Below are 27,139 nucleotides of genomic sequence, written 5' to 3'. Positions count from 1 at the left end.
AGCATGGTGGTGGCAGCATCATGCTGTGGGGATGTTTTTCAGCAGTAGGAACTGGGAGACTAGTCAGGATTGAGGGAAAGATGAATGCTGCAATGTACAGAGACATCCTGGATGAAAACCTGCTCCAGAGCGCTCTTGACCTCAGACTGGGGTGACGGTTCATCTTTCAGCAGGACAATGACCCTAAACACACAGCTAAGATATCAAAGGAGTGTCTTCAGGACAACTCTGTGAATGTCCTTGAGTGGCCCAGCCAGAGTCCAGACCTGAATCTGACTGAACATCTCTGGAGAGATCTGAAAATGTCTGTGCACCGACACTCCCCGTCCAACCTAATGGAGCTTGAGAGGTGCTGCAAAGAGGAATGGACCAAACTGCCCAAAGATAGCTGCACCAAGCTTGTGGCATCATATTCAAGAAGACTTGAGGCTGGAATTGCTGCCAAAGGAGCATCAACAATGTATTGAGCAAATTTAATTTAATTTAATTTAATTAGCTTATAATGCGCCAAATCACAGCAAAAGCCGTCTCAAGGCGCCTTACATAAAACAAGTCAACATAAAATTGAATAAATAATTAGAAATGAGTAAAAAAAATTCAAATACATAAATAAAAACAGAAGTAAAAGAATAAAACAAATAAAAGCTATCCATAAGAAAGAGAATAAAAATAGGTTTTGAGTCTTGACCTAAAAATGTCCACGGACTCAGACTGCCTCACGGTCGCAGAAAGACTGTTCCACAGGGTGGGTGCATGATACGAAAAGACTCTTTGACCTGCTGACTTCTTCTTCACCCTGGGAACACAGAGAAGTCCCGCATCCTGTGACCGCAAAGCCCGGACCGGCACGTAAAGTTCCACCAGATCAGCCAGATAAGATGGTGCCAGTCCATGAACAACCCTCTAAGTCAATAACAAAACCTTAAAATCTGCTCTCACAGAGACAGGTAGCCAGTGCAAAGATGCCAAAATGGGTGATATGTTCAGACCTTCTGCTACGTGTCAGAAGTCTGGCAGCAGTGTTCTGAACCAGCTGAAGACCCCTAATGCTGGACTGTGGTAACCCTGAAAATAGAACATTACAATAATCTAGTCTAGAAGAAACAAAAGCATGAATCAGGGTCTCAGCATCAGCCATGGACAGGATGGGGCGGATCCTCGCTATATTTCTCAGATGGAAAAAAGCAGTCCTAGTAACATCCCTGATGTGGAGGTCAAAAGACAACGTGGGATCAAAAATTACCCCAAGGTTCCTCATTTTGTCCGTATGATGTATGACACACGAACCCAGGCTGAGCGCCAGCTGGTCAAACTGATGCCGATGTCTCGCTGGACCAAGAACCATCATTTTCGTCTTATCAAAGTTTAAAAGTAGGAAGTTACTAGACATCCAACTTCTCACTGACAGAAGACAGTCCTCCAGGGATTTTATGGGAGTGAGATTTCCTGCAGTTATCGGCATGTACAACTTAGTATCATCAGCATAACAATGAAAGGCAATCCCAAAACTCCGCAGTATACGCCCAAGGGGTGCCACATACAGGGAGAAAAACAAGGGGCCTAAAACATATCCCTGTGGGACCCCAAATCTCATGTCAGCAAGGTCAGAGGTAGTGCTATTATACAAGACACATTGATAACGGCTGGACAGATATGACATCAACCAGGCAAGGGCACTTCCAGTAATCCCAAAAAAATTCTCCAACCTATTGAGCAAAATATGATGAGGTCAAACTATGATGAGGTCACGCAAATAGTCATTGAACCAAGGCTACTGTGCCTTAGGAGGGCGTGACCTTAAAAGAGGAGGCGCAATCTTATCAAGTGTAGTTTTATGCGTTAAATTTAGACTATCCGCGAGGCTGTCCACTGATTTAGCATTCTCCATATTCAAAGCTAAAATATCAGGTAGTCTGGCCTCAAGTTCAGTCACAGTTGAGGGTTTAATATGACGCTGCAGGAGTAGACAAGGTTGTTGTTCCACTAAACACGGCAGCGTAAATGTAAACCTGATAAGTGGTCAGAGACTATAGATGTGAGAGGCAAAATGTCAATATTTGTGACAGCAAACCCACGTGCAAGAACCAGATCCAGGGTATTTCCACTAATGTGTGTTGGATCCGGAGTGCATTGCTGGAATCCTAAAGCATCCACAATTTGCATAAATGATTTACTAAGGGGATCAGAGGGCTTATTTATATGAATGTTAAAATCACCAATAATAAAAATGTTATCTGCACTAGTTGACAAACTAGAGATGAATGCACCAAATTCATCTAAGAAGTCAGAATATGGGCCAGGGGGCCTATAAACAGTGACAAAATAACATAGCTGAGCTCCAGTTTTATGACCCTGACAGTACTTAGCATCATGGGTGTAACGGAGAGTCAGATGCTCAAAGGAATTATATTTGTGACCCCCAACAGCTAATAAAGAAAACCTAGATTTATAAATAAAAGCCACACCCCCGCCTTGCTTCACACCACGAGACACGTGACTAAATGTGTACGCTGGTGGGCAGGCCTCATTCAGAGGAAGCAGAGTTGTGGGTTTGAGCCAGGTTTCACACAAGCCAATCATATCTAAATGATGATCCATGATTAAATCATTAATCAACAATGATTTCGAGGACAGTGATCTGATGTTCAGGAGACCCAGGGTAAGGACCTCAGTGGGGATGACAATCTCACTGTTCGGAACCCTGCAAAGCAAGCCCAGGTTCCGAGAGCGCCACTGGCGCACATCAATCCGGCGAAGACATGGACGGCCGGGCCGACAGTCCTCAGAGCCGACCAGCGGCACCACACAGGCTCTAACTGGATCCACAAGGCGCCAGGGCAGCACAGATCCTGCCAGAATTCTGTGCACAGCTCGTCCGGAAGCCAAACAGCAGGTCAAACAGAGCTTCAGCTTCACCAGACGTCCACTTCGTCTCCCGCGGCGACGACTGTGCTTTCGGCCGAAAGGCAGCGCAGGAGCACGTCACAGAAAAGCCGGCACCTCCGATAAAAATGGGGGCGGAAAGTTCTGTCCACCCGCCGATAACCACACCGCACCACGACCCGGGGGCTGGAGATCCAGCAGAGTTTGGCGATCATACACCCGCAGTGCCTCTGACTCAAAAACAGCATAAATTAAAAACAATAAAATAACAAACAGACTGGAGAGCAGCAGACGAGCAGCCAGACACAACGGCACCATCTTGGCCTTTCTAGCAAAGGCGGTGAATACTTATGGACATGTGATTTATTTTTAATTTTTTTTTGTTTTGTTTTTAATAAATTTGCAAAAAAACAAAAAAAAAACAAACTTTTTTCATGTTATTATTATGGGGTGTTATGAGTAGAATTTTGAGGGGAAAAATGAATTTACTCAGTTTGGGAATAAGGCTGTAACGTAAAATGTGGAGAAAGTGAAGCACTGTGAATACTTTATGGATGCTCTGTATTTATATATATATATAAAATCTCCAGTTGCAGTCCATAATTGGCTGATGTGGTCATTGTGTTGCAGCACTGATTCCTTGTTGTAGTGGAGATGCAGTCTTTATATAATATGTTGTGTATCTGGCTTGGCAGTAAGTTTGATGCAAGCAGTAAACTTTGATGGTCTCAGATGAAGCTCAACTGGAAACAAATAGTTGCAGTTGCTTGAATAGCTACTTGAGGCTCTAAAACAGAGCACATTCCCATAGAATTCAATGTTAAAATGGCCATTCTTTAGAGCAGAAATAAACATGTTTACAACCCGGGGCAACAAAACAAAAATGGTTTTGGTCGCTCTGCATAGTTTCCTCCTCCATGACAACTGTACAGTGTTGAATTTTGTAACTTCTTAGTTTAAGATGTTTTAATCCATAAAGTTCAGTATAATTGTGGGTGTGGTCTCTTTGAGTGACAGCATCTGATCAGAGTGTCTGGTTCTCTCGGAACATCCGACCATAACTCAGAGTCCGCTGGCAGCGGCCATGTGCTGCTGTGGAGACTGTGTCTGTTTTCTTTGGAGTATTTTATTATGAACACTTGGAATGATCTGTCTTTTTGTTGTGGTGAAACGTCCTCACGGATCATCTAAGATGTCTCTGCTTTAATATTTACGCTAAGTGAAGTTCTTGTGATATTGAATGTTGTATGCTAATGGTGTTAGCACTTTTAGCAGCTATTGGTAGCCTTAAGCCCCGTTTATGCATAATTGCTGAGAAAACAAACGGCTCATAACTTGTAATGTCCACACCAAAGAAAACTGTTATGAGAAGCACCGCAGTCCCCAAAAATATGATTTAATAACAGGTTAGCCTGTTAGCGTAGCTGGTTTGGACTCAGAGAGGCATTTGTTCAAGCTTCTTTCATCACACACTGAATCACTCACGCTCTGCCCCTTTATGCATTAATGTGTTCATGCCAACGTGATCGTCACCATGTTGTGACGTCAATCAGACTTTGTCGAGGATAGACACAGTCTATGGTTTTATGTCAAGGCACAGACACCACATCTAACTTTAGCATGAGCTGAGAAACTCCTTTGTGAGCAACAGGGTACCTCACAGCAGGAAGCAGGAATTGCTTTCCACCCTTTCTTTGTGGAGTTTGCATGTTCTTCCCGTGTCTGCGTGACTTCCTTCAGATTTCCTCCAACAATCATAATCATGCTTATTTAGGGTCTGCTCCTTTCTCTGCCTCTGACCAAGGCAACGTCTCTACATCTGGAGTTGGTCCCCGGGCAGCGTATTGTGGCTGCTCACTGCCCCTAGTGGTTGGATTGTGTCTTTTTTTCAAGAATTCAAGTTCCTAGGACTACACATCTCTGAGGAAGTTGGCTGGACAGCCAGTACCAATCATATGGTTAAAAAGGCCCAGCAACGCCTATTTTTCCTAGGAACATTGAAAAAGAACAAGCTGCCTCCGCCTCTGTTGAAGAATTTCTACAGCTGTACCATCGAGAGCGTACTCACATATGGATGTACGGTGTGGTACGCCAGCTGCACCGCATCTGAGAAGAAACAGCTTCAGTGAGTGATTAAAGCAGCTCAGCGGATCATCGGTTGCCCGCTCCCATCCCTGGCTGAGATTTACTCAAAACGCCTTCTCGGACGGGCCACAAAGATCATGAATGATCCCTACCATCCAGGACACTCCCTCTTCTCCATCCTCCCGTCTGGCAGGCTCCAGGTTATCCGAGCCCGCACAAACAAACTGAAGGACAGCTTTTTCCCAATGGCTGTGAAAAGACTTTTAGAAGAATATTGACTACTTGTATCGCACTGGGGATCACACTGCACTGTTTTTATTATTGCACCAGATATCCCCTCCACTGTTTTATTCTTTAAAATATGTATTTAATATTCATTATCTTATTTATACTGAGTTTTTAACAGACTATATATTTTATATGTGATAGTCTGTTGTATATTGTAATTTATCTGTGAGGGAGCTGCTGCACAGGGGTGTCGCCGAACGACATTTCATTGTGTTCTTTATACAATAACAATAAAGCTTATTCATTCATTCATTACTGTAATTAGGATGGTTAAATGCAGAGGACAAGTTTTGATGTTTGTGTGTGTGTGTGTGTACAGATATATTTATGTATGTACAATGACAGTAAAGGCTATATTATTATTATTATTATTGTTAATATTAAAAATATATATTTGTGGTGGCTGAGGACCTGAGCAAGGGGCGTGTGCTTTAAAACAGCAATTCACGCTGGATTTAACGGTTCGCCTGACTTGGAAGTTGCTTGCGCCACATTACCCAATGCTGACGGGCTAACATTAGCATGAAAAGTTGCATAATGCAATGCTAACAGTCTAATGTTAGCAAGAAAACCTGCTAGCAAGAAAACCCACTAGCGTCAGATAATTGATGATGGGCTAACATCAGCATGAAAATCGCTAGCATCACACAATGCAGTGCAAATGGTATCACATAACGGGATGCTAACAGGGTAACACTAACATGAAATCTCCCTTCTGTCACATAAAAAAATGCTTACAGACATTACGTAGCATGATGCTAATATGCTGACTTGATTTGTATTTGAATATCACACCCAAGGTTTTTGTCTTCTACAACACTTTTGTGTGTACGTGTCATGATGTTGTCACGCTGTTACATCAGCTTGCTGTGTGATAAATGGACTAAAGATCAGATTTGAGTTTTTCCTGTGATTTATTTACCACAGATGAACAAGCTGCTGGAGAGCTGTCATATTAACGTGATTCCCCTCCCCAGCATCCTCTGAGTGTGATGGCAACCACGGATGAGGTCATGGGTGAGGTGGTCATGGTGAAAACTGAGGCTGAGGATGACTCTGATGACCCAAGTAAGACACAAGTCATCCTCCAGCTCCAGCCTGTTACCATGGGGTATGTACAAAAATCAGATGGACAGATGGAAGCACATCAGTTCTGACATTTGCTTTGACTTCTGTTTCACTGCAGACACTATCAACCTAAAATAGTTGATGTTTATTGGTTAACTTCATTTAATTTGTTAATATTCATCCATTCATGCAACACATTCCAAACAAATAGTTGGGACAGGGGGCACCTAATTGCAAATATATGGATTAAATTATCAGTTTTACAGTTAGTTGTCTTGAGACAAGTCAGGGGATGAACACATGAACATTTCCAAGTCAGGGAGTATGTCTTGGACTTCAACGGTGAAGAAATACAGACAGTGTGGCACTGTATGGTAAATCTGTGACAAGAAGGTAATTCTCAAAAATTGAGAGACCACGCTGGAAGAAGACGAGTGAGGGAAGCCTCCAAGACACCCTTGGCAGCTCTGACAGAATTATAGGCTTCTGTGTATGTAAGTGGAAGAACTGTGGTGCAGCCCACAGCTGTGCACCTGTACTGGACAAAGCCTGCGTGACATCACCCAAAAGTTTTCTATAGACACCCGGAACAGTTGATATGATGCCCACATCTGGGCTTTGCCATGTTTACAGCAGCGGCAACATTGATTTCCGGTGAACTCATTGGTGCATAAAGGAGTGGAGCATGGATGGCTTCGTATGTGACAAAAGAAGTCTGAACACACCCCTGTCGTTGAACTAACAGGCAGTTAGCCTGGTTCAAGTGTTCATTAAATCAAATTTTTGGGGACTGTGTGGTGGTTCTCATAACGGTTTTCTTTGGTGTGGACATTATAAGCTATGAGCCACTTACTGTATTTTCTCAGTAATTGTACATTAAGTGGACTGAACAGATCAGGCTACTGACAGCTGCTGAAAGTGCTAATACTGTTAGCATACAACATTAATTTCACTCAGTGTGAATATTACAGCACAGACGTCTCTGATGATCCATTTGGACTATCACCACAACAAGAGAGATTATTCCAGGACTTAGTGGTAAAATACTATAAGCAAACAGACACAGCAGCTAGCAGACATATCGAGTGGACTCCGAGTTATGGTCACAATGAGAGACGGAGACACTCGGCTCAGCCGCTGTCACTCAGAGCAACCGCGCCCCCAAATTTACAGAACTTTATGGCCTAAAATATCTTAAACTAAGAAGTTAGGAAACGCTCACTCCTGTACAGTTTTCATGGAGGAAACGTTTTTTTGTACCAGGCTGTAAACATGTTTATTTCTGCTCTAAAGTTGGACTCCTGTGGGAATATGCTCCTTTTGTGAAGACAGCCTCAAGTGGACGGTCAAGGAATTACAACTTTCTAAACTTCCAGTTGGCCTTCATTTTTTCACCATTGAAGTTTACCGCTTGGGTGCAACGTCTGGTTACAGCTTTATGTTGGACTGGGGGAGAGAAGGATTGTAAAACAGGGAAACTGATCAGTTCTGGGCTTGGGTTTGCCATGTACCTTCTGGCAAAGTAGCATCACATTTTGAAGAAAACCCTCCTCTGTGCCGCTCCACAGTGACACCGTATAACTGTTGATGCAACAGACAGAAGTTGCATGATGATGATGTTCCTGCAGAGTGCAGGTTTTCCTGCTTTGATTTTCTGAAAAGATACATCATTAAATCAGCTATGCACCCTGTTGATGCATAGATCAGAAGAGTAATATAATTTAACTCAAGAAGTCCTGTTCTGATCAATAAAGGTGGTTTTTTTGATTGGTCAGTTTTGGAAAAATTAAACCGGATTCACTAAGAAAGTGCACGTTACCCTGGCTTTGTTTGCAAGTTGTCAGTGGAGTGACACCTGGAACACAGTGCAAAGGGCACAGTTGTGGTCTGTCAGACACGTGTGTTACACGTAGCATGCACGTGTGCATGAGTTTCAGCTGTGTTTGTGGTGCGTCACTGTTTGATCCCCATCATTTGTCTTTGGCAACAACTTGTGTTCCACACCCTCTTTCTGTAACTCTTGTGACTGTTTTACAGGGTGCATTCACTTTGGGTTTTTCTTGTCTGTCTGTCTGTGTGTGTGGGGGGGGGAGGGGGCACGTGCACACTTTGCTTTAAGTACACAGTAACACTATTTTAAATCAGCTATGCGTTAATCTCATATCATGGCGCAGAGCCGTCTAGCGTGATTTCACATCATGTCTGTAATGTCTGAATAATTAATGTGATGTCTTTGTTGAAACCCCTTTTAACTTAAGGTGAAACTCAACATGACAAGAACATCCTGATAGTTTCATTTCAACTCCATTGTGGAGGTGTACAGATAAAACAAACAGTTAAAGTATCTGTGTTCAGTTACTTATGGACCTGACTATATGTAGGATGACCCTTGTAGTCACCAGACCTCAACTTAGCTGAACACCTGTGAGAGATTTTGGAGAAACATGTTGCCAGGTTTGGGGGCAGATCCAAAGCTTTCAAACGTCAGTTGTGAAGATATGTCATAATGTGCTGAAAACAAACCTGTGTACGTGCTGAAGTTTCCACCTTCTTTTAACAGTACAGGCTTTTTTCTTCTTCTTTCCTCAGAGACGAGTCCGTGGAAACAAACGCAGCTGTTATGGCTGTTGAAACAAATCCAGGTGCGTGTTTGTCTTAGTGATGCTGTGTGAAGTTTGACGTGCATGTTAACCCACCTGTCATCTCGTTGTGTCAGAACCAGCTGCGGTTGAGGCGGAGGATGTTGAAATCGGAATCCCGATAACATGTGGAGATAGTGAAGCTGTGCTGCTCGTCAAGAAGTTCGTGTGTCCGGGCATCAACGTCAGATGTGTCAAGGTTGGTTTCACTCATCGTTTTTAACTTCACATGAAAGAAAATGGCAGCTCTTACAGTGTCTAACTCAGCTTTTGGAGTCCAGATAACAGCTGAGGTTTTTAATCACTTATCCACTGTTTGAACATTTTTATCCCGCGGTATGAAGTAAAGGGGGATATAGCCATCAGCATGTCCGTCAGTTTCGCTTGTTAGCACGACATCTCAAGAACCAGTTGATCAGTTTCATTCATATTTAGCAGAAGTGTGTACTTGGGTGATCTGCCGACACTTTGTGTTACTGGTTTGTGGGGACAGGGGAACGTGTCCTCTCCTGATGACTCTTGTCATACCAAGAGTTTAAACTTAACTTGTTTCATGTCGGGGCTGTGAAGCCTTTGAGGCAACATCTTCACGATGTCACGGCCCTGAGAATCCCTAAAACCCACAAGAAGGAAATGCACGTGAAGCAGTTCTGTGTACCGTAGTCAAAATAGTCAAATGTCCAAAGTTTTTGAACAACTACAAAGAATGTTGTGAAGCAACATTTTAAAAAAGTGCAGACCTTAAGTGTACTCCTGAAAGTTATTGGCACACTTTTAAGAATTTACCATAAATCATTAGTTTCTCTGCCAGTTTTCTCTGGACACTTGAAGTCGCTGAATATCTTTGGACAGCCTCCCAATCCTGAATTTTGACCCCAGTTTGCATCATAATTCTAAAATTGAGCAAATTTGGCCTGATTTATTAAAATAGCATGTAAAATTCTTATTGACTACCATTACATGACCACTTATTAAGCGTATTCAACATTTGCAGAGTTACGTCGGTTATTTCAAAGTTTGTCTGAGTAGGGACAATTCCTTTACAGGAGTGTATATTCACAATGCCACTCCAGTGTTATTCCCCCACTTTTCCACAAAGCTAAAATGTATCTCTTTACATCTTAAAACTTCTGTTGACGAGCACGAAATGCTTTTCATATTACTCAGATGTCCACTGTCACCTACCTTTGCAAAATATCACCCCATTCTGCACAACTTACATCTGAATATTCACAGTATTTTATCATGATATATTCCAATGTCATAGTTTTATTTTTTTTTTTAAAAACGTGTTAAAAATGTCCAGATCGCTCACAGTGTTTTACAACACTTATTTTACCACTGCTTATAACAGTTTTCAGACCCTGATTGGGTATCTGACTTTATATTTATTTATTTATTTATTATTTTTTTTCTGTTCCAAAAATTAGAATAGATTTGATAGAACTTTATTAATCCCTTGGGAAGACTCCCTCAGGGAAATTGAGGTTCCAGCAGCATTGTATAGTAGCACACAGGGTAAGAAGCACACAGAGTATCAAAAGTGAAAGTAAAAAAACAATTTACAAATATAAATACCAGAAATACTGCTGACTACTGGTTTACTGGCTCCTACTGTTGCGCTCCTCTTCCTGTTACTTCCCCTCCCCCTGAGTGAGGAGTTGTACAGTCTGATGGCCTGAGGGACAAAGGAGTTTTTCAGTCTGTTGGGTCCTGCACAAAATGTAGTCACTTGGGAATCACAAATCAGTGGTGGGAAACCACCCTCAGACAGGAGTCATCATTCAGAAACATGAACAGTACGGTAAAAAAACTGAGTGACCGTGCAAGAAGGAGACGAGTGAAGTGAGACATCAAGACACCTGTGACAACTCTGAAGGCATTCCAGGTGTCTGTGTCTGTGGCTGGAGAGAGGTCACAGTTGTGGACTAATTAGGTCACCTGAAGAGCACGAGAAACTAAAAAGAATTAACAAAAGGGATCCAGAGAAAATTCTGGATCTGAACAAGTCTCATCTCCCAAACATACAAGGAACAAGTAGCAACTCTGTAATCTGCTGTATGAAAATATAAGAATCTTGGACCCTGCAGACTTCACGTCCTTCAAGAAAGTGGCCCAATATAACACCCAGGGATGAATGAATTCTGGTTTGAAAGTCCCAGCAGGACCCCAGGATAACAAATAAAGAGCTGATGAAGTTGTTGGAGACATCAAGTGGAAATGTGTCATCGTCCTGCATTCAGAGAACACTCAATCATCAAGGCTGTCGACCACAGTTGACATAAAAATGAGGGAAGTTTGCGATTGATCACCAGGACAAAGGCTGAGCCTTTTGGAGGAAAAATGGACCTGTTTGTTCAGAACGATGAATGATCTGTGTTACGTATGGAAGAGAAGGGGTGTGCAGGGGATTATTGTCATTTCCAGACTTACTTGATTGAATGCACTAAAACTGGCTTTAAATTATTTATTTATTTTTAAACAACCTCTCACTTGTGACAAAATGTGGACCTGTTTGCTGGACTTCCAAAGTTATGAACTCAGTTAAACTGTGTGCTTTTAACTCAGCTATTTATAAAAAAAAGTCTACTTAAATGACCATTGGTTCAAAGAAGTTGCCTTTCTCCATGTTTACAAGCAAAATTGCAAAGGCATGACACACATCATAGATCCTCCAAACCCGGACAAGACTTAAGACAGACTTTTTGGACTTGTGTTTGTGGTTTTCATTTTGACCTCACAGAATGTGTCCCTGACTTGGTTTTGGGTTGATAACTTTTTAATTTAATCATGTCAGATGGTTTGGTAAAGATGCCCGCTGGGCACCTCTCGAGGGAAGTGTTCCAAGCACGTCCATCTGGGAGGAGACCCAGGGGATGAGTCAGGACCAGGTGGAGAGATTATGTCTCCACACTGGCCTGGGAACACTTCGGGATCCCCCAGTCAGAGATGGTCAATGTGGCCCGGTGTCACAGACCGAACGGCCCCCCCTAAAAATTGTTCTGCCCAACTTCCACTGTGCATGTGTCATTTTGGACCTCGTCTGAGACGGAGTCTCTTCACCCAAAGCGATGAAATGGATTAATAGATTACAACCCCAATTTCAATGAAGTTGGGACATTGTGTAAAATGTAAATAAAAACAGATTACAATGATTTTCAAATCCTCTTCAACCTATATTCAATTGAATACACCACAGAGACAAGATATTTCAGCAAGACAATGCCAAGCCATATTCTGCACATGTGCCAACAGCGTGGCTTCGTAGTAAAAGAGTGCGGGTACTAGACTGGCCTGCCTGCAGTCCAGACCTGTCGTCCGTTGAAAATGTGTGGCGCATTATGAAGTGCAAAATACGACAACAGAGACCCCGGACTGTTGAACAACTGAAGTCGTACATCAAGCAAGAATGGGAAAGAATTCCACCTACAAAGCTTCAACAATTAGTGTCCTCAGTTCCCAAACGCTTATTGAGTGTTGTTAGAAGGAAAGGTGATGTAACACAGCGGTAAACATACCACTGTCCCAGCTTTTTGGAAACCTGTTGCAGGCATCCATTTCAAAATGAGCAAATATTTGCACAAAAACAATAAAGTTTATCAGTTTGAACATTAAATATCTTGTGAATGAATGATTGAATGAATGAATGAATTTATTTGGCGCACACATACTCAACAAAAAAACTCATAAAAAACAATTTCAGAATTTACTTGTGCGGTTGAAAGGGTGTTTACTCATAACAACAAATACCAAAGAAACAAGCACAGACAATTTAGATTAAAATGTTACGGTGCCACATTGTGCTGTTCTAAAACATTATGCTTCTGAGATTTCAGAATGCAACTCTATTAGCCACATTACAGAAATATTCCTGCATGTCCCCAGTGCATTGAATCCTACTGAAGATGGATATTGCTGGAGTATTTAAGAATGATCAGTTTGGATAAGCCACTGGTCCAACACAGATGGCTGTTTCTCACTTCAATCAATCAATCAATTTTATTTATATAGCGCCAAATCACAACAAACAGTTGCCCCAAGGCGCTTTATATTGTAAGGCAAGGCCATACAATAATTATGTAAAACCCCAACGGTCAAAACGACCCCCTGTGAGCAAGCACTTGGCGACAGTGGGAAGGAAAAACTCCCTTTTAACAGGAAGAAACCTCCAGCAGAACCAGGCTCAGGGAGGGGCAGTCTTCTGCTGGGACTGGTTGGGGCTGAGGGAGAGAACCAGGAAAAAGACATGCTGTGGAGGGGAGCAGAGATCGATCACTAATGATTAAATGCAGAGTGATGCATACAGAGCAAAAAGAGAAAGAAACACTCAGTGCATCATGGGAACCCCCCAGCAGTCTAAGTCTATAGCAGCATAACTAAGGGATGGTTCAGGGTCACCTGATCCAGCCCTAACTATAAGCTTTAGCAAAAAGGAAAGTTTTAAGCCTAATCTTAAAAGTAGATTCCGAATTGGGAGCTGGTTCCACAGGAGAGGAGCCTGAAAGCTGAAGGCTCTGCCTCCCATTCTACTCTTACAAACCCTAGGAACTACAAGTAATCCTGCAGTCTGAGAGCGAAGTGCTCTATTGGGGTGATATGGTACTGTGAGGTCCCTAAGATAAGATGGGACCTGATTATTCAAAACCTTATAAGTAAGAAGAAGAATTTTAAATTCTATTCTAGAATTAACAGGAGGCCAATATGGGTGAGATATGCGCTCTCCTTCTAGTACCCGTTAGTACTCTAGCTGCAGCATTTTGAATTAACTGAAGGCTTTTCAGGGAACTTTTAGGACAACCTGATAATAATGAATTACAATAGTCCAGCCTAGAGGAAATAAATGCATGAATTAGTTTTTCAGCATCACTCTGAGACAAGACCTTTCTAATTTTAGAGATATTGCGCAAATGCAAAAAAGCAGTCCTACATATTTGTTTAATATGCGCATTGAATGACATATCCTGATCAAAAATGACTCCAAGATTTCTCACAGTATTACTAGAGGTCAGGGTAATGCCATCCAGAGTAAGGATCTGGTTAGACACCATGTTTCTAAGATTTGTGGGGCCAAGTACAATAACTTCAGTTTTATCTGAATTTAAAAGCAGGAAATTAGAGGTCATCCATGTCTTTATGTCTGTAAGACAATCCTGCAGTTTAGCTAATTGGTGTGTGTCCTCTGGCTTCATGGATAGATAAAGCTGGGTATCATCTGCGTAACAATGAAAATTTAAGCAATGCCGTCTAATAATACTTCCTAAGGGAAGCATGTATAAAGTGAATAACACTGGTCCTAGCACAGAACCTTGTGGAACTCCATAATTAACCTTAGTCTGTGAAGAACATTCCCCATTTACATGAACAAATTGTAATCTATTAGATAAATATGATTCAAACCACCGCAGCGCAGTGCCTTTAATACCTATGGCATGCTCTAATCTCTGTAATAAAATTTTATGGTCAACAGTATCAAAAGCAGCACTGAGGTCTAACAGAACAAGCACAGAGATGAGTCCACTGTCTGAGGCCATAAGAAGATCATTTGTAACCTTCACTAATGCTGTTTCTGTACTATGATGAATTCTAAAACCTGACTGAAACTCTTCAAATAGACCATTCCTCTGCAGATGATCAGTTAGCTGTTTTACAACTACCCTTTCAAGGGTAGTTGGGGTTTCAATGATGTTTTTTTAAATGCAGCTTTGTGACATTTTCTCTGCACTCAGTGAAGTCAAAGTGACAAAGTGATCTAATGTTCTCTTTGTTAGTATGAAGACCAACTCATCAGTCCAAAGCAGTTTGTGCATATTTCTGGAAAAGCCACTCTGAAGGACTGGAAGAGAGCGATCAGGATGGGTGGAGTCATGCTAAGGTGAGCGTACAGACTTTGCTAAGTGAGCAGTAAGATGTGTTTTTAATATTGTGAGTGCTGAACATTGCAATTAGTCATCAGGCTCTGCCTGCTCATACATATTTATTCTTGCTGGTGGATCTCATTAGCTGATGTAACAAGCAGAGAGATCAGACACAGAAGCAAAATTCTGTCACTTTGTAACCTTTATTCCATCACTTCTTACTTATTAATGGGACGTACTGATGATGACTCTCATGGAACTCTCTGTCTTTGACCACTGCTGACCTTTAATATGAAAGTATATTGAAAATTGAAGCAGATCTGCTGAAGATGATGTTGGGGATCATTTGCATTTCATAGAACATTTGCATTAAATCCCACTATTGCTCTGCATATATTCTGGGATGCCTTTGGCTATTTTTTTTAAGTCTGCTCTCATTTTTTTCCTGACCACCCCCCCACTGTTTGTGTTTTAAGTCCTGCATGTAAATCATAGCATGTACTTTACTATCACTGACGGCATCAGTAGTATAAACGCAGCACGTTTGACATCTGCTCAAACTAAAAGCCTTAATGTTGTGCTGTGTTTGCTAACTGATGCCATTATTAATATCCTCCATAGAAAAATGATGGATTCAGGTCAGCTTGATTTCTACCAGCACAGTACACTGTGTACCAACACATGCCGCAGCACCAAGTTTGACCTTTTGATTAACAACACCCGGTGTCCTCTTGAAGGGATTGGACTTTCCACACCCACATCCTCCCACGGTAAGAAAATCCCAGAGTTGAGATTCATGCTCGGCACAGACGTGGTTGGTTTGTGATGCACGGGGGCAGCTCTCACTCAGACTCTTGGTGGGGGTGGGACGGCGTGTGGGACGGATGGGTGTGTGTGTGTGGGTGTGTGGAGGGCTGGTGGTTTGGGGATTATGCATCTGGTTTTGTGTTCATGTAAGTTTTAGCTGTGCAGAGGTACTGAACACAAATGTAGTGTTTTTGCAGTGTCACAGATTTGTACCCAGTGTGTTTGAGGGCTTAGCTGCAAAGAGGTGATGCCCTAAGTACAGCCTGCAAAGTTTGATGGGGCATGAGACATTCTGAAGTACCCCTTGTTTATTGCTGATGTCAGAGTGTACTTTTGTTAAGCATTATTTTATTGTGAAACTCTTTAGTGTGAGGATGATGTTTGTGTTCCTGTTTGAATTTTAGCTCAGGTGGAGCTGAGTGACGGCAGCTCTCTGGGCGAGGACAGACCTGAGGTTCAGACCGGGCGGGCAGACTGGAGCTCCAGCTCTGTGGAGACACCTGAGAAGAAGAAAACTGCTGAGATCTCAGGTCAGACTGGGTACACAGTGTATCTGCAGATCTTCTTCTGAAATCACATCATGCAGTACATCTTTGACCGAGACTTGTCTGTGTGACCACAGAGGAGACATTGAACTTCTGGAAGGGCGTAGCTGATGTAGGTTTGCTGGGTGAAGTGGTCACCAACATCAGTGCTGAGCTGCTGGCACTGCTGAACGGAGTTCGGCAGCGCACAGAACAAGCTGCCTTACAGGACACAGGTAGGAAAATGTGCTTATGTTGACCTTTATCGGGTTCTAGACAACTGCTCACAGCAGCTCTGATGACCATACTGAAAGAAAAGTCTGGGAAAAGATACATTTCCTGAATGTGCTCAACAATAAAAACATTTTCAGTTGTAGACAGATGTGGGTTTTACCGAGAAACCAAAAATGGAGGGAAGCTACAAAAGAATATGACAGTTGACAGGTTTCAATATGATGCACCACTTACAGGTTTGTAGAGATTAGAGGTGGAAGCTCCACGAGCACCACGATGTGATCCACAGATCACTGTTCACACTAATTATGCAGAAAGTAATCCAAATGTAAAACCATTAAAACAAATAATTCTAAAGTATAAATTGTAATCCTTGATGTTATCTGTTTCCTGTTTATATATTTTATAAATCATTTATGTTTATTCTGCAACACATTATTTATTCATTTATATATGGTGGCCAAGTGGCTAATGTACTTGGTTTCAGTGCCAAAGGTTGCTGGTTCAAACCCCACCCCTGGCACATTTCTCCATGTAATGTGGAGTTGTGTCAGGAAGGGCATCCGGCATAAAATTTGTGCCAAATTAACATGCAGGTCCACCTTTGATCTGCTGTGGTGACCGCGAGTGAAAACAAGGGAGCAGCCGAAGGGACTTACTTACTTACTTTTCATGGTGTCTCAATAGTGATTAAAATAAGTACTTGATTTGATACAGGCCCACGATAAGATTATCACAAAGAGCGATGCCTGGTTCCACTCTGAGTCAGATCAGCCAAAATACACAGAGCATCATGGGAAATCGTCTATATTGGAAACACAGATGGTTTCACTTCAGAGCTGTGTGTGTAAAATCTGAACAACTCATAACTGTGATTCCAGCAAATTATTTCACAAATTTCATGTGTTTTAGATAAATTCTGTGATGGATTTTGTTTGTGAATCAGGTTGATGTTGTTGCACACTGACTCTCTCTAATGTTGAGGGTGACACCGTCTTTCACACACGACCACTATCAGTGTCCTGTGTCATGAAATTGGTGAGTTATCACTAATTCTTATTAGTCAGAGTTCAGCAAGAATATTTAACAGTGTCTGTCAAGACGTCAGTTTCTGCACACCTGCTCTCTTCAGGTCGGTTGGAACTCTGAACACGCATTCAAACTCTGGTGCAGACAAATAAGTGAACCATGATCCACCTGAACACGTGGTACTCTGTTTGGTTTCAGGTGGATTGGTTCATAAACCACACCAGTGAACAGAAGTCCACACATTATACACACAGTTCTTCTGTCCAATGGCACTGAAGACTGAAGTGGGTGTTGATATGGAGCACAGATACCTCTCAGTTAAATTTGATCAGATGACCTCAACCCTCCCATGAAAATATAAAGTGGTCAGTCAGACTTTTGCTGTTTTTTCTGAAGTTTCTGCTGTCAGTTGAACCTCAGAGCATAAACGGCACTGCTGACCAATGACAGGACAGTTTGCACAAATGTGGCTTTTATTTTTAAGTGCTGGCTGACTTACAAATGTTACCAGGTGAATGCAAGCCAGGGAGAAAGTTTAGGATTTTGACCCCAGGTCCATACCAAACAAACAAACTGTGAAGTCAGATAAAAGGAGAGATGGTGATGATGAATAAAGCCACGTGTCCATATCGCTATCTTCTGTGTGGCAGCATCTATTTTTTTCCTTCCCCCAGAGTGCTTTGCCTTTTTTGTACAGCTGCACTGAGTGCTTTAAGTTGAAAATCTCTGAAACTTTCACAAAAGTGGTGTGATGTCACTGCACTGCCTTTTGAAACAACCAATCAGACTGAGCAAAACTTGTCACTCTAGCAGGAGAAGTTTGTTGTTGCTGTTTCCCTCTACAGCCAGCTGATATATCACAAATATATCATGATAGAGGCAAATAAACTCCTCTGTGACAGCAGATTAGACAGACGCCATGTTCCTGCTCAGGGTGAGTGCTTTTATTGCTGTCTATTATAAGATAGTGTTTAGCTATTTATTGTTGTCATAGAAACAAGCCCAACAAGGAGTACTTTCTTCTTTAAGAACACAAAGAGACGAGGCTCTGGCATGAAGCATTTCTGGGTGGCCTCTCAAGGCTTTTCTGCTAGGAAAAAACAATGCTGTATTGGACTTGCGGCCTAAAGAGACACAGAATCTGTTTTTGAACAATCAAAGTTTCAGCCTGTAATCAAGCTGAATGCAATTTCATGTGTTTCATCTACAGAAGAGACAATGTTTTTTTTTTTTGCCATATTTGTTTGACTGTGACTGGAATTACTCAAAGTGTTAAACTCATCTTTCATAAAACAGTGGAATGACACATGGGCCAAGGAAGAACCTCAGGCTGCATGACTCTGGATAACATGAGAATCACTACTTTTTTGCTGAGAATTGTGTCTCTAGCATTGAAATAAATGTCTGGTGTAAAAAACGCCTCCATTGTGATCCATTCAGACATGCTCACTGTGGGCATGAAGTATGACAGGAGCAAGTGCAAAACCGTGGCCTGACTTAATCTTTGCATTTTTAGTTTGTAAAGTTCAATGCATTTAGAGGCAACGCAATAGAGGTTCATGATCAGCAGCTGCTCACCAGCTCCTTCCTGTGGTCTGTCCATGGAGCTTCACCTCCGTACCGTTGCCCGGCACAGCAGGCTCATCCTGCCGGACTTCTAGCTCCTCCGCCTGGGTTGGACCCTGGCCGCTGTCCGGGCTGCATGGCAGCATCGCCTGTTGATGAATCAAATCAATTTTATTTATATAGCACCAAATCACAACAAACAGTTGCCCCAAGGCGCTTTATATTGTAAGGCAAAAGCCATACAATAATTACAGAAAAACCCCAACGGTCAAAACGACCCCCTGTGAGCAAGCACTTGGCTACAGTGGGAAGGAAAAACTCCCTTTTAACAGGAAGAAACCTCCAGCAGAACCAGGCCCTAATTATAAGCTTTAGCAAAAAGGAAAGTTTTAAGCCTAATCTTAAAAGTAGAGAGGGTGTCTGTCTCCCTGATCTGAATTGGGAGCTGGTTCCAGAGGAGAGGAGCCTGAAAGCTGAAGGCTCTGCCTCCCATTCTACTCTTAAAAACCCTAGGAACTACAAGTAAGCCTGCAGTCTGAGAGTGAAGCGCTCTATTGGGGTGATATGGTACTATGAGGTCACTAAGATAAGATGGGACCTGATTATTCAAAACCTTATAAGTAAGAAGAAGAATTTTAAATTCTATTCTAGAATTAACAGGAAGCCAATGAAGAGAGGCCAATATGGGTGCGATATGCTCTCTCCTTCTAGTCCCTGTCAGTACTCTAGCTGCAGCATTTTGAATTAACTGAAGGCTTTTCAGGGAACTTTTAGGACAACCTGATAATAATGAATTACAATAGTCCATCCTAGAGGAAATAAATGCATGAATTAGTTTTTCAGCATCACTCTGAGACAAGACCTTTGTAATTTTAGAGATATTACGCAAATGCAAAAAAGCAGTCCTACATATTTGTTTAATATGCGCATTGAATGACATATGCTGATCAAAAATGACTCCAAGATTTCTCACAGTATTACTAGAAAGTTGTGGGGCCAAGTACAATAACTTCAGTTTTATCTGAATTTAAAAGCAGGAAATTAGAGGTCATCCATGTCTTCATGTCTGTAAGACAATCCTGCAGTTTAACTAATTGGTGTGTGTCCTCTGGCTTATTTTTTCTTTTTGAATTTTTATGCTTAAATAGATTTTTACTGGTTGTTGGTGGTCTGGGAGCAGGCACCGTCTCTATGGGGATGGGGTAATGAGGGGATGGCAGGGGGAGAGCAGTTGCAGAGAGGTGTGTAAGACTACAACTCTGCTTCCTGGTCCCAACCCTGGATAGTCACGGTTTGTAGGATTTAAGAAAATTGGCCAGATTTCTAGAAATGAGAGCTGCTCCATCCAAAGTGGGATGGATGCCGTCTCTCCTAACAAGACCAGGTTTTCCCCAGAAGCTTTGCCAATTATCTATGAAGCCCACCTCATTTTTTGGACACTACTCAGACAACCAGCAATTCAGGGAGAACATGCTTCTAAACATGTCACTCCCGGTCCGATTGGGGAGGGGCCCATAGAAAACTACAGAGTCCGACATTGTTTTTGCAAAGTTACACACCGATTCAATATTAATTTTAGTGACCTCCGATTGGCGTAACCGGGTGTCATTACTGCCGACGTGAATTACAATCTTACCAAATTTACACTTAGCCTTAGCCAGCAGTTTCAAATTTCCTTCAATGTCGCCTGCTCTGGCCCCCGGAAGACAATTGACTATGGTTGTTGGTGTCGCTAACTTCACATTTCTCAAAACAGAGTCGCCAATAACCAGAGTTTGATCCTCGGCGGGTGTGTTGTCGAGTGGGGAAAAATGGTTAGAAATGTGAACGGGTTGGCGGTGTACACGGGGCTTCTGTTTAGGACTATGCTTCCTCCTCACAGTCACCCAGTCGGCCTGCTTTCCCGGCTGCTCGGGATCTGCTGGGGGACAGCTAACGGTGGCTAAGCTACCTTGGTCCGCACCAACTACAGGGGCCTGGCTAGCTGTAGGATTTTCCACAGTGCGGAGCCGAGTCTCCAATTCGCCCAGCCTGGCCTCCAAAGCTACGAATAAGCTACACTTATTAGAAGTACCATTACTGCTAAAGGAGGCCGAGGAATAACTAAACATTTCACACCCAGAGCAGAAAAGTGCAGGAGAGACAGGAGAAGCCACCATGCTAAACCGGCTAAGAGCTAGTAGCTGCGCTAAGCTAGCGGATTCCTAAAAACACACAAAGTGAATAATGTGTAATAATTTAGAGGTGATTCAGCAGAGGGAGTGCTTTAGTTAAGGCACGTGAAGATTACACTGTGAAACAAATCGTTATCTAGTTATCTAGATCAATCTAACTACGCAGATTAAACAGCTAACAGATACAGAAAAACACCGCTGTGCTCCGGAACAGGAAGTGATACAATACCGCAGTGAGAGCCAACCACCAGTAGAGGTTGAGAGCAACAAAGCTGCTACTGCCACAAAGAGGACATTGAACACAAGTCTCAGAGGCAAGCCAAAGTTGTGACAATTGCTTTTGTCAGCGTCACTCGGGTCTACTGCATTTACTTTTGGTTTCTGCTGCTCGGTATCACATGGTGTAATGCAGGGGAGCGCTCGTTTAAGTGCATCTTATGCCACAAATAAAAGAAATGAGATCTCATAGAGGTTTGAATCAAGGCCACAATTTTGATACAATTAATGCAGGTCTAGAAGAACCCAATAAATCTTTCAGCAGGTCTCGAGAACAGAATTAGTTTTGTCTGCCTGCCTGTTGGCATGATATCCCTAAAATATGATGACCATCATGGAATTCAGGGAAATGTGGTGGAGGTTTTGATCCAGATATGGATCCACTAGTCAGTATTTTCCAGAGTATAAGTCACAGTTTGGGAAGTCCTACAAGTGATACTTCTGTGCAGGGGCTCCGCCAGTGATTTTGGGCCCCATGGAAAAAAAATCTTACTGGGGCCCTCCGCTCCCCTGAAAAATGTTGATACTGTTTTTTTTTGTTTTTTGTTTTTAATTGAATGCATGCGTTTTAATGACTTTTTTGACTATCATTTCCACATTTGTGAAAAGAAAACATGATTTGACACATACTTGATAGGGGAAGCACAAAAAATACAATGAAATTTATTTAGATTCAGTTATTTGCTGCAAGACTGATACTGTAGACTAACAAAGATACATATATGAGGCTATTTTGTTGTTACCATTTATTATTGATTTCCAGAAAATGTAAACATTTCTCTGATTGGATTAAGAGCAGTCACCCAGTCTGCATGTGCTGGAAATGTTCCTACTGCAAAGCAGGGGGATGGCAGTCCGAAACTACTGACCAAACATTATATTTCAGTGATAGCTGATGCTTTTTAAACCATTAAAATCATTCTGAAATAAATACAGACTACAGGCATTTTTAAACTCTCAGAATTATTATTTTTTTTTTTATTCTTTCATGTTTTTCTACATAATAATTGAAATTCAACACACAGCTGCTCACCTCCTTCCTCAGGGGGTACTTGGGGTTGTCATTTTTCGAGTAGAGCAGCTTGCTATAAATGTTTGCCTGCATTGATTATTTAACTAAACCAACAGTGAAATATATAAATCCAAAGTTTTCTTCAGAAATATGAGCTAATTTACACATAAAAGTGAGCTATCTTATAAACTATGGACAAGGTTTGCAAGAGAGAACCTTCCAGAACCCTCTATCATATGAAGAGGGAGAAGAGTTGCTGGCGTTGTGTGTTCGCCACTCGTCTGATTTTCTCCAGTTTTCTTGTGTATAATTCGGTTTTTAGTGGCTTGAGTGTAATTTTTATTTTGGATATGTACTTAACGTGGTTATTGGTCTTTCAGTGTGCATTTTTAGTTATCTTTGATTGTTTATTGCCTGCTTTGCGCTGTACGACGCCGCATTTCACTCCCTCGGCTGGCGTGATGCTAAGCTACTCTGCAGCTGAGCTACGAAGCTTGAACAACAATAATGTCCCTCGGGACATTCTCGCTATCAGAGAGCTTGGCTTGTTCCGCCGATGTCGCTGTGTCCACAGAGGCTCCCGGAGAAAGTTTGTGTTCCATCAAACTGGGTCGTCTGTGCCGGTCATCTGGTCAGCTGAGCGCATCGGTGCTTGGCGCCCACGTCATCAGAGCGCTGCAGCTTCTGGGAATTGTAGTCCTGATGTGACAACAGCGGTTGCTGACACTCTCCGGGCGCTGGATGGAAAACGTGGAGTGGATTTTAAGATGCTCAGGCCTATTCAAAGATGTCAGTCTGTCAAACCGACAGAAGTCTTCAGTTTGGGTCTTATTAACATCAGATCTTTGTCCTCAAAATCCCTGTTGATTAACGATCTAATTATGGATCATCATTTGGACATGATTGGGTTATGTGAAACCTGGCTCAAACCCACAGCTGTTCTTCCTCTGAATGAGGGCTGCCCACCAGGGTACACATTCAGTCACATGTCTCGTTGTGCGAAGCAAGGTGGGGGTGTTGCTTTTATCTATAAATCCAAGTTTACCTTCTTGACTGTCGGGGGGCATAAATATAATTCGTTTGAGCATCTGACTCTCCGCTCTGCCCATGATGCTACATATTGTCAGGGTCAGAAGTATGGAAATCAGTCATGCCATGTTGTCACTGTTTATAGGCCTTCTGGCCCATATTCTGAATTTTTAGATGAATTTGGTGCATTAATCTCTAGCCTGTCAGCTAGTGTGGACAACATTTTGATTATTGGTGATTTTAATATTCACATAAATAAGCCCTCTGATCCCCTTTGCAAATCATTTATGGAACTTGTGGATGCGCTGGGATTCCAGCAATGTATTCAGGATTCAACACATACTAGTGGAAATACCCTTGATCTGGTACTCACACGTGGCCTTGCTGTCACAAACATTGACATTTTGCCTCTCGCCTCGGTGATCTCTGACCACTCATTTGTTAGGTGTGCATTTATGTTGCCGCGCCTAGTGGATCAAAAGCCTCGTCTTTCTTTGCGGCGACGCATTACTCCTTCAATTATGATAGAACTCGAAGCCAGACTGCCTGAAATTTTGGCCTCGGGGTTAGAGAATATTCAGTCAGTAGATAGTCTTGCGGATGGCTTGAACTCAGCGCTCAAGGCCACACTGGACAAGGTTGTGCCTCTTCTCTTAAGGACACGCCTTCCCAAGGCATACTCACCTTGGTTTAATGGTTACCTGCGTGACCTTAGGCAGAAGGCTCGAGGTTTTGATCAGAAATGGCGTAGTTCTAAGTTAGAGGTGTTCCATCTTGCATGGCGAGATGCTGTCTTGGATTATAAGCAGGCACTACTGGCTACAAAGCGTGCCTATTATTCTGATTTGATTAATAAAAAATAAGCATAATTCCAAGTTTTTGTTTGAAACTGTAGCACTTCTTATTCATGGACAGCCACCTGTTATTCACTCTCCTTTCTCAGCACAGGACTTCTTGGATTACTTCGAGAAGAAAATTGAGGATATTAGGTTGAGTATATCTCAGCAGGCTTTGGCCCAACCACTGCATACTGCTGTGGAGGTGGATGCGCCCACTGAGGTGGTATCCAGATTTACAGATTTTGATGGTATGTCGCTAGGCGCACTTACGAAGCTCGTAACGTCTACTAAAAGCACAACCTGTTTAATTGATCCTATACCAAAAAAAACTGTTTAAGGACCTGTGGCCCATTCTTGGACCAACTGTGCTGGAAATTATAAATCTCTCATTAACTTCTGGATCTGTTCCTAAGTGTTTTAAGTCTGCAGTGATCAAACCATTACTTAAAAAATCTAATCTCAACCCTAGTGTATTGAAGAATTATAGACCGATATCAAATCTGTCATTTTGTTCTAAAATCCTGGAAAAAGTGGTCTCACGATAGCTCGTGGACTACCTCACTGAGAATAATCTTTTTGAGCCACTGCAGTCTGCTTTTAGAAAATTTCACTCCACAGAGACAGCACTTACTAAAGTAGTGAATGACCTTTTGCGAGCAATGGACTCGGATATCACTACGGTCCTGGTGCTGCTGGATCTTAGTGCTGCATTTGACACTGTGGATTACCATATTCTACTCAATAGGCTGGAGAATCACTTTGGGATTACTGGAACTGCTCTTGCATGGTTGACGTCGTACCTGTCCAGTCGTTCCTACTGTGTATTGTGTAATGGAACCTCCTCCGATCGTAGAGACATGAAGTTTGGGGTTCCTCAGGGATCCGTTTTGGGCCCCTTGCTTTTTTCTCTTTATGTAGCACCCCTCGGGAATATATTGCGGCGTTTTGGGATTCCCTTTCATTGCTATGCTGATGACACTCAATTGTATATGCCAATAACTGCTGGTAATCTTACTCACATAAAATCCTTGGAAGATTGTCTTGCATCAGTAAGAAGTTGGATGTCTAGTAACTTCCTACTTTTAAATTCTGATAAGACTGAAGTTATGGTTTTTGGTTCAGCGAGATATCGGCATCAATTTGATCAGCTAGCATTTAGCTTAGGTCCGTGTGTTATACATCATATGGATAAAGTGAGGAACCTTGGAGTAATTTTTGATCCTGCGTTGTCCTTTGATCTCTACATTAGAGACATTACAAGGACTGCCTTCTTCCATTTGCGAAATATAGCGAGGATTCGTCCTATTCTGTCTATGGCTGATGCTGAGACTTTGATTCATGCGTTTGTCTCTTCTAGATTGGACTATTGTAATGCTCTATTCTCTGGCTTACTGCAGTCCAGGATCAGGGGTTTTCAATTGGTTCAGAATGCTGCTGCCAGACTTTTGACACGGAGCAGAAAGTTTGACCACATTATGCCAATCTTGGCGTCCCTGCACTGGCTTCCTGTTTCTGCAAGATCGGATTTTAAAGTACTGATTTTAGTTTATAAAATTGTTCATGGACTTGCACCTCCCTATCTGGCTGACTTGATAAGCCCCTATGTACCAGGTCGGGCCCTGCGTTCTCAGGGTGCAGGACTTCTGTGTGTTCCCAGGGTGAATAAAAAGTCTGTCGGTCACAGAGCTTTTTCCTATCATGCCCCAGCTCTGTGGAACGATCTGCCGGCACACATTCGGCAGTCGGACACTGTGGAGACCTTTAAATCATGTTTAAAGACTCATTTATTTTCCCTGTTTTATCATTAGTGTTATGATGTGTTTTTAATCTTGTATTCTTTTACTGCTGTCTTTCTTTTATGGTTGTTTTTATTGTGTTTTAAATTTTTAATTGTTTTTTATGTTGTGAAGCGCCTTGAGACGATTTTGTCATGAATTGGCGCTATATAAATTAATAAATTTGAATTTGAATGAACCAGTAGCAGACCCACCTTCCCTATAAAAGAACTGGGTGACATACTGTCACTTCTTTCTCCTGTCTGAGCTTTTGTCTTTTCTTTTTTTGCTCTCTGATTTGTGAGGCTGCCTCTCCTCCACTCACTGTCTGTGAAAAGTTGTCTGTCTGACGGAGCTGGTGGACTGAATCATTTTACGTAAATGGGGGGGAGCATTGAGAAATGTTTCCAAAACACATAAACTTAGAGTTACCAATATATTGTAAATAATATATATGTGTGATTGTAAGTTTATTAGTGAGCGTCATATTATTTTGTCTTGTATTATAATTGTATTAGGGGCCCAGAGAGGCCCTCAGAATCAGTCTCCTTGGTCTCCCCTTTCTGGTGCCCCTGCTCATGTGTGACTTACATACAGAAAAATCATGTGTTTATCATTATTATTAATATTATAATAACTATTTACATACAGCCATTGTTCTCCATTGTTCTCCTGGGGGATTTCAACACCCACGTGGGCGGCGACAGTGAGACCTGGAGGGGGGTGATCGGGAAGCACGGCCTCCCCGATCTGAACCCGAGTGGTGTTCAGTTGTTGGACTTCTGTGCTAGTCACAGTTTGTCCATCACGAACACCATGTTGGAGCACAAGGGTGTCCATAAGTGCACGTGGCACCAGGACACCCTGAGCCGGAGGTCGATGATCGACTTTGTAGTCGTATCATCTGACCTTCGGCCACGTGTCTCGGACACTCGAGTGAAGAGAGGGGCAGAGCTGTCGACTGATCACCATCTGGTGGTGAGTCGGACTTTTTTCCATCAGAATTTTTTCAGAAGCTGTTAGAGACTGGCACCTGGAAACCATTCGAAAAATTTA

The 27,139-nt window shown here is 42.3% G+C and overlaps 1 protein-coding gene across 1 annotated transcript in view; it reads left to right on the top strand.

Moving 5' to 3' along the window:
* LOC117502014 (receptor-type tyrosine-protein phosphatase U-like) overlaps positions 1 to 27,139 on the top strand; it is a 689,797-nt gene that overhangs the window by 6,076 nt on the left and 656,582 nt on the right. Inside the window, exons 2-8 of the mRNA XM_034160998.1 lie at positions 6,184 to 6,367; positions 8,914 to 8,966; positions 9,041 to 9,162; positions 14,732 to 14,835; positions 15,440 to 15,588; positions 16,030 to 16,155; positions 16,248 to 16,385. Of these exons, the coding sequence (XP_034016889.1) occupies positions 6,249 to 6,367; positions 8,914 to 8,966; positions 9,041 to 9,162; positions 14,732 to 14,835; positions 15,440 to 15,588; positions 16,030 to 16,155; positions 16,248 to 16,385 (811 nt within the window). The 5' untranslated portion in view covers positions 6,184 to 6,248. The remainder of the gene's footprint in view (positions 1 to 6,183; positions 6,368 to 8,913; positions 8,967 to 9,040; positions 9,163 to 14,731; positions 14,836 to 15,439; positions 15,589 to 16,029; positions 16,156 to 16,247; positions 16,386 to 27,139) is intronic.

Source organism: Thalassophryne amazonica, chromosome 20, assembly GCF_902500255.1.
Source record: "Thalassophryne amazonica chromosome 20, fThaAma1.1, whole genome shotgun sequence".
NCBI classification, from domain to species: domain Eukaryota; kingdom Metazoa; phylum Chordata; class Actinopteri; order Batrachoidiformes; family Batrachoididae; genus Thalassophryne; species Thalassophryne amazonica.
Note: the sequence above shows the minus strand (reverse complement) of the source record. Positions and strands in the feature narration are given on the sequence as shown.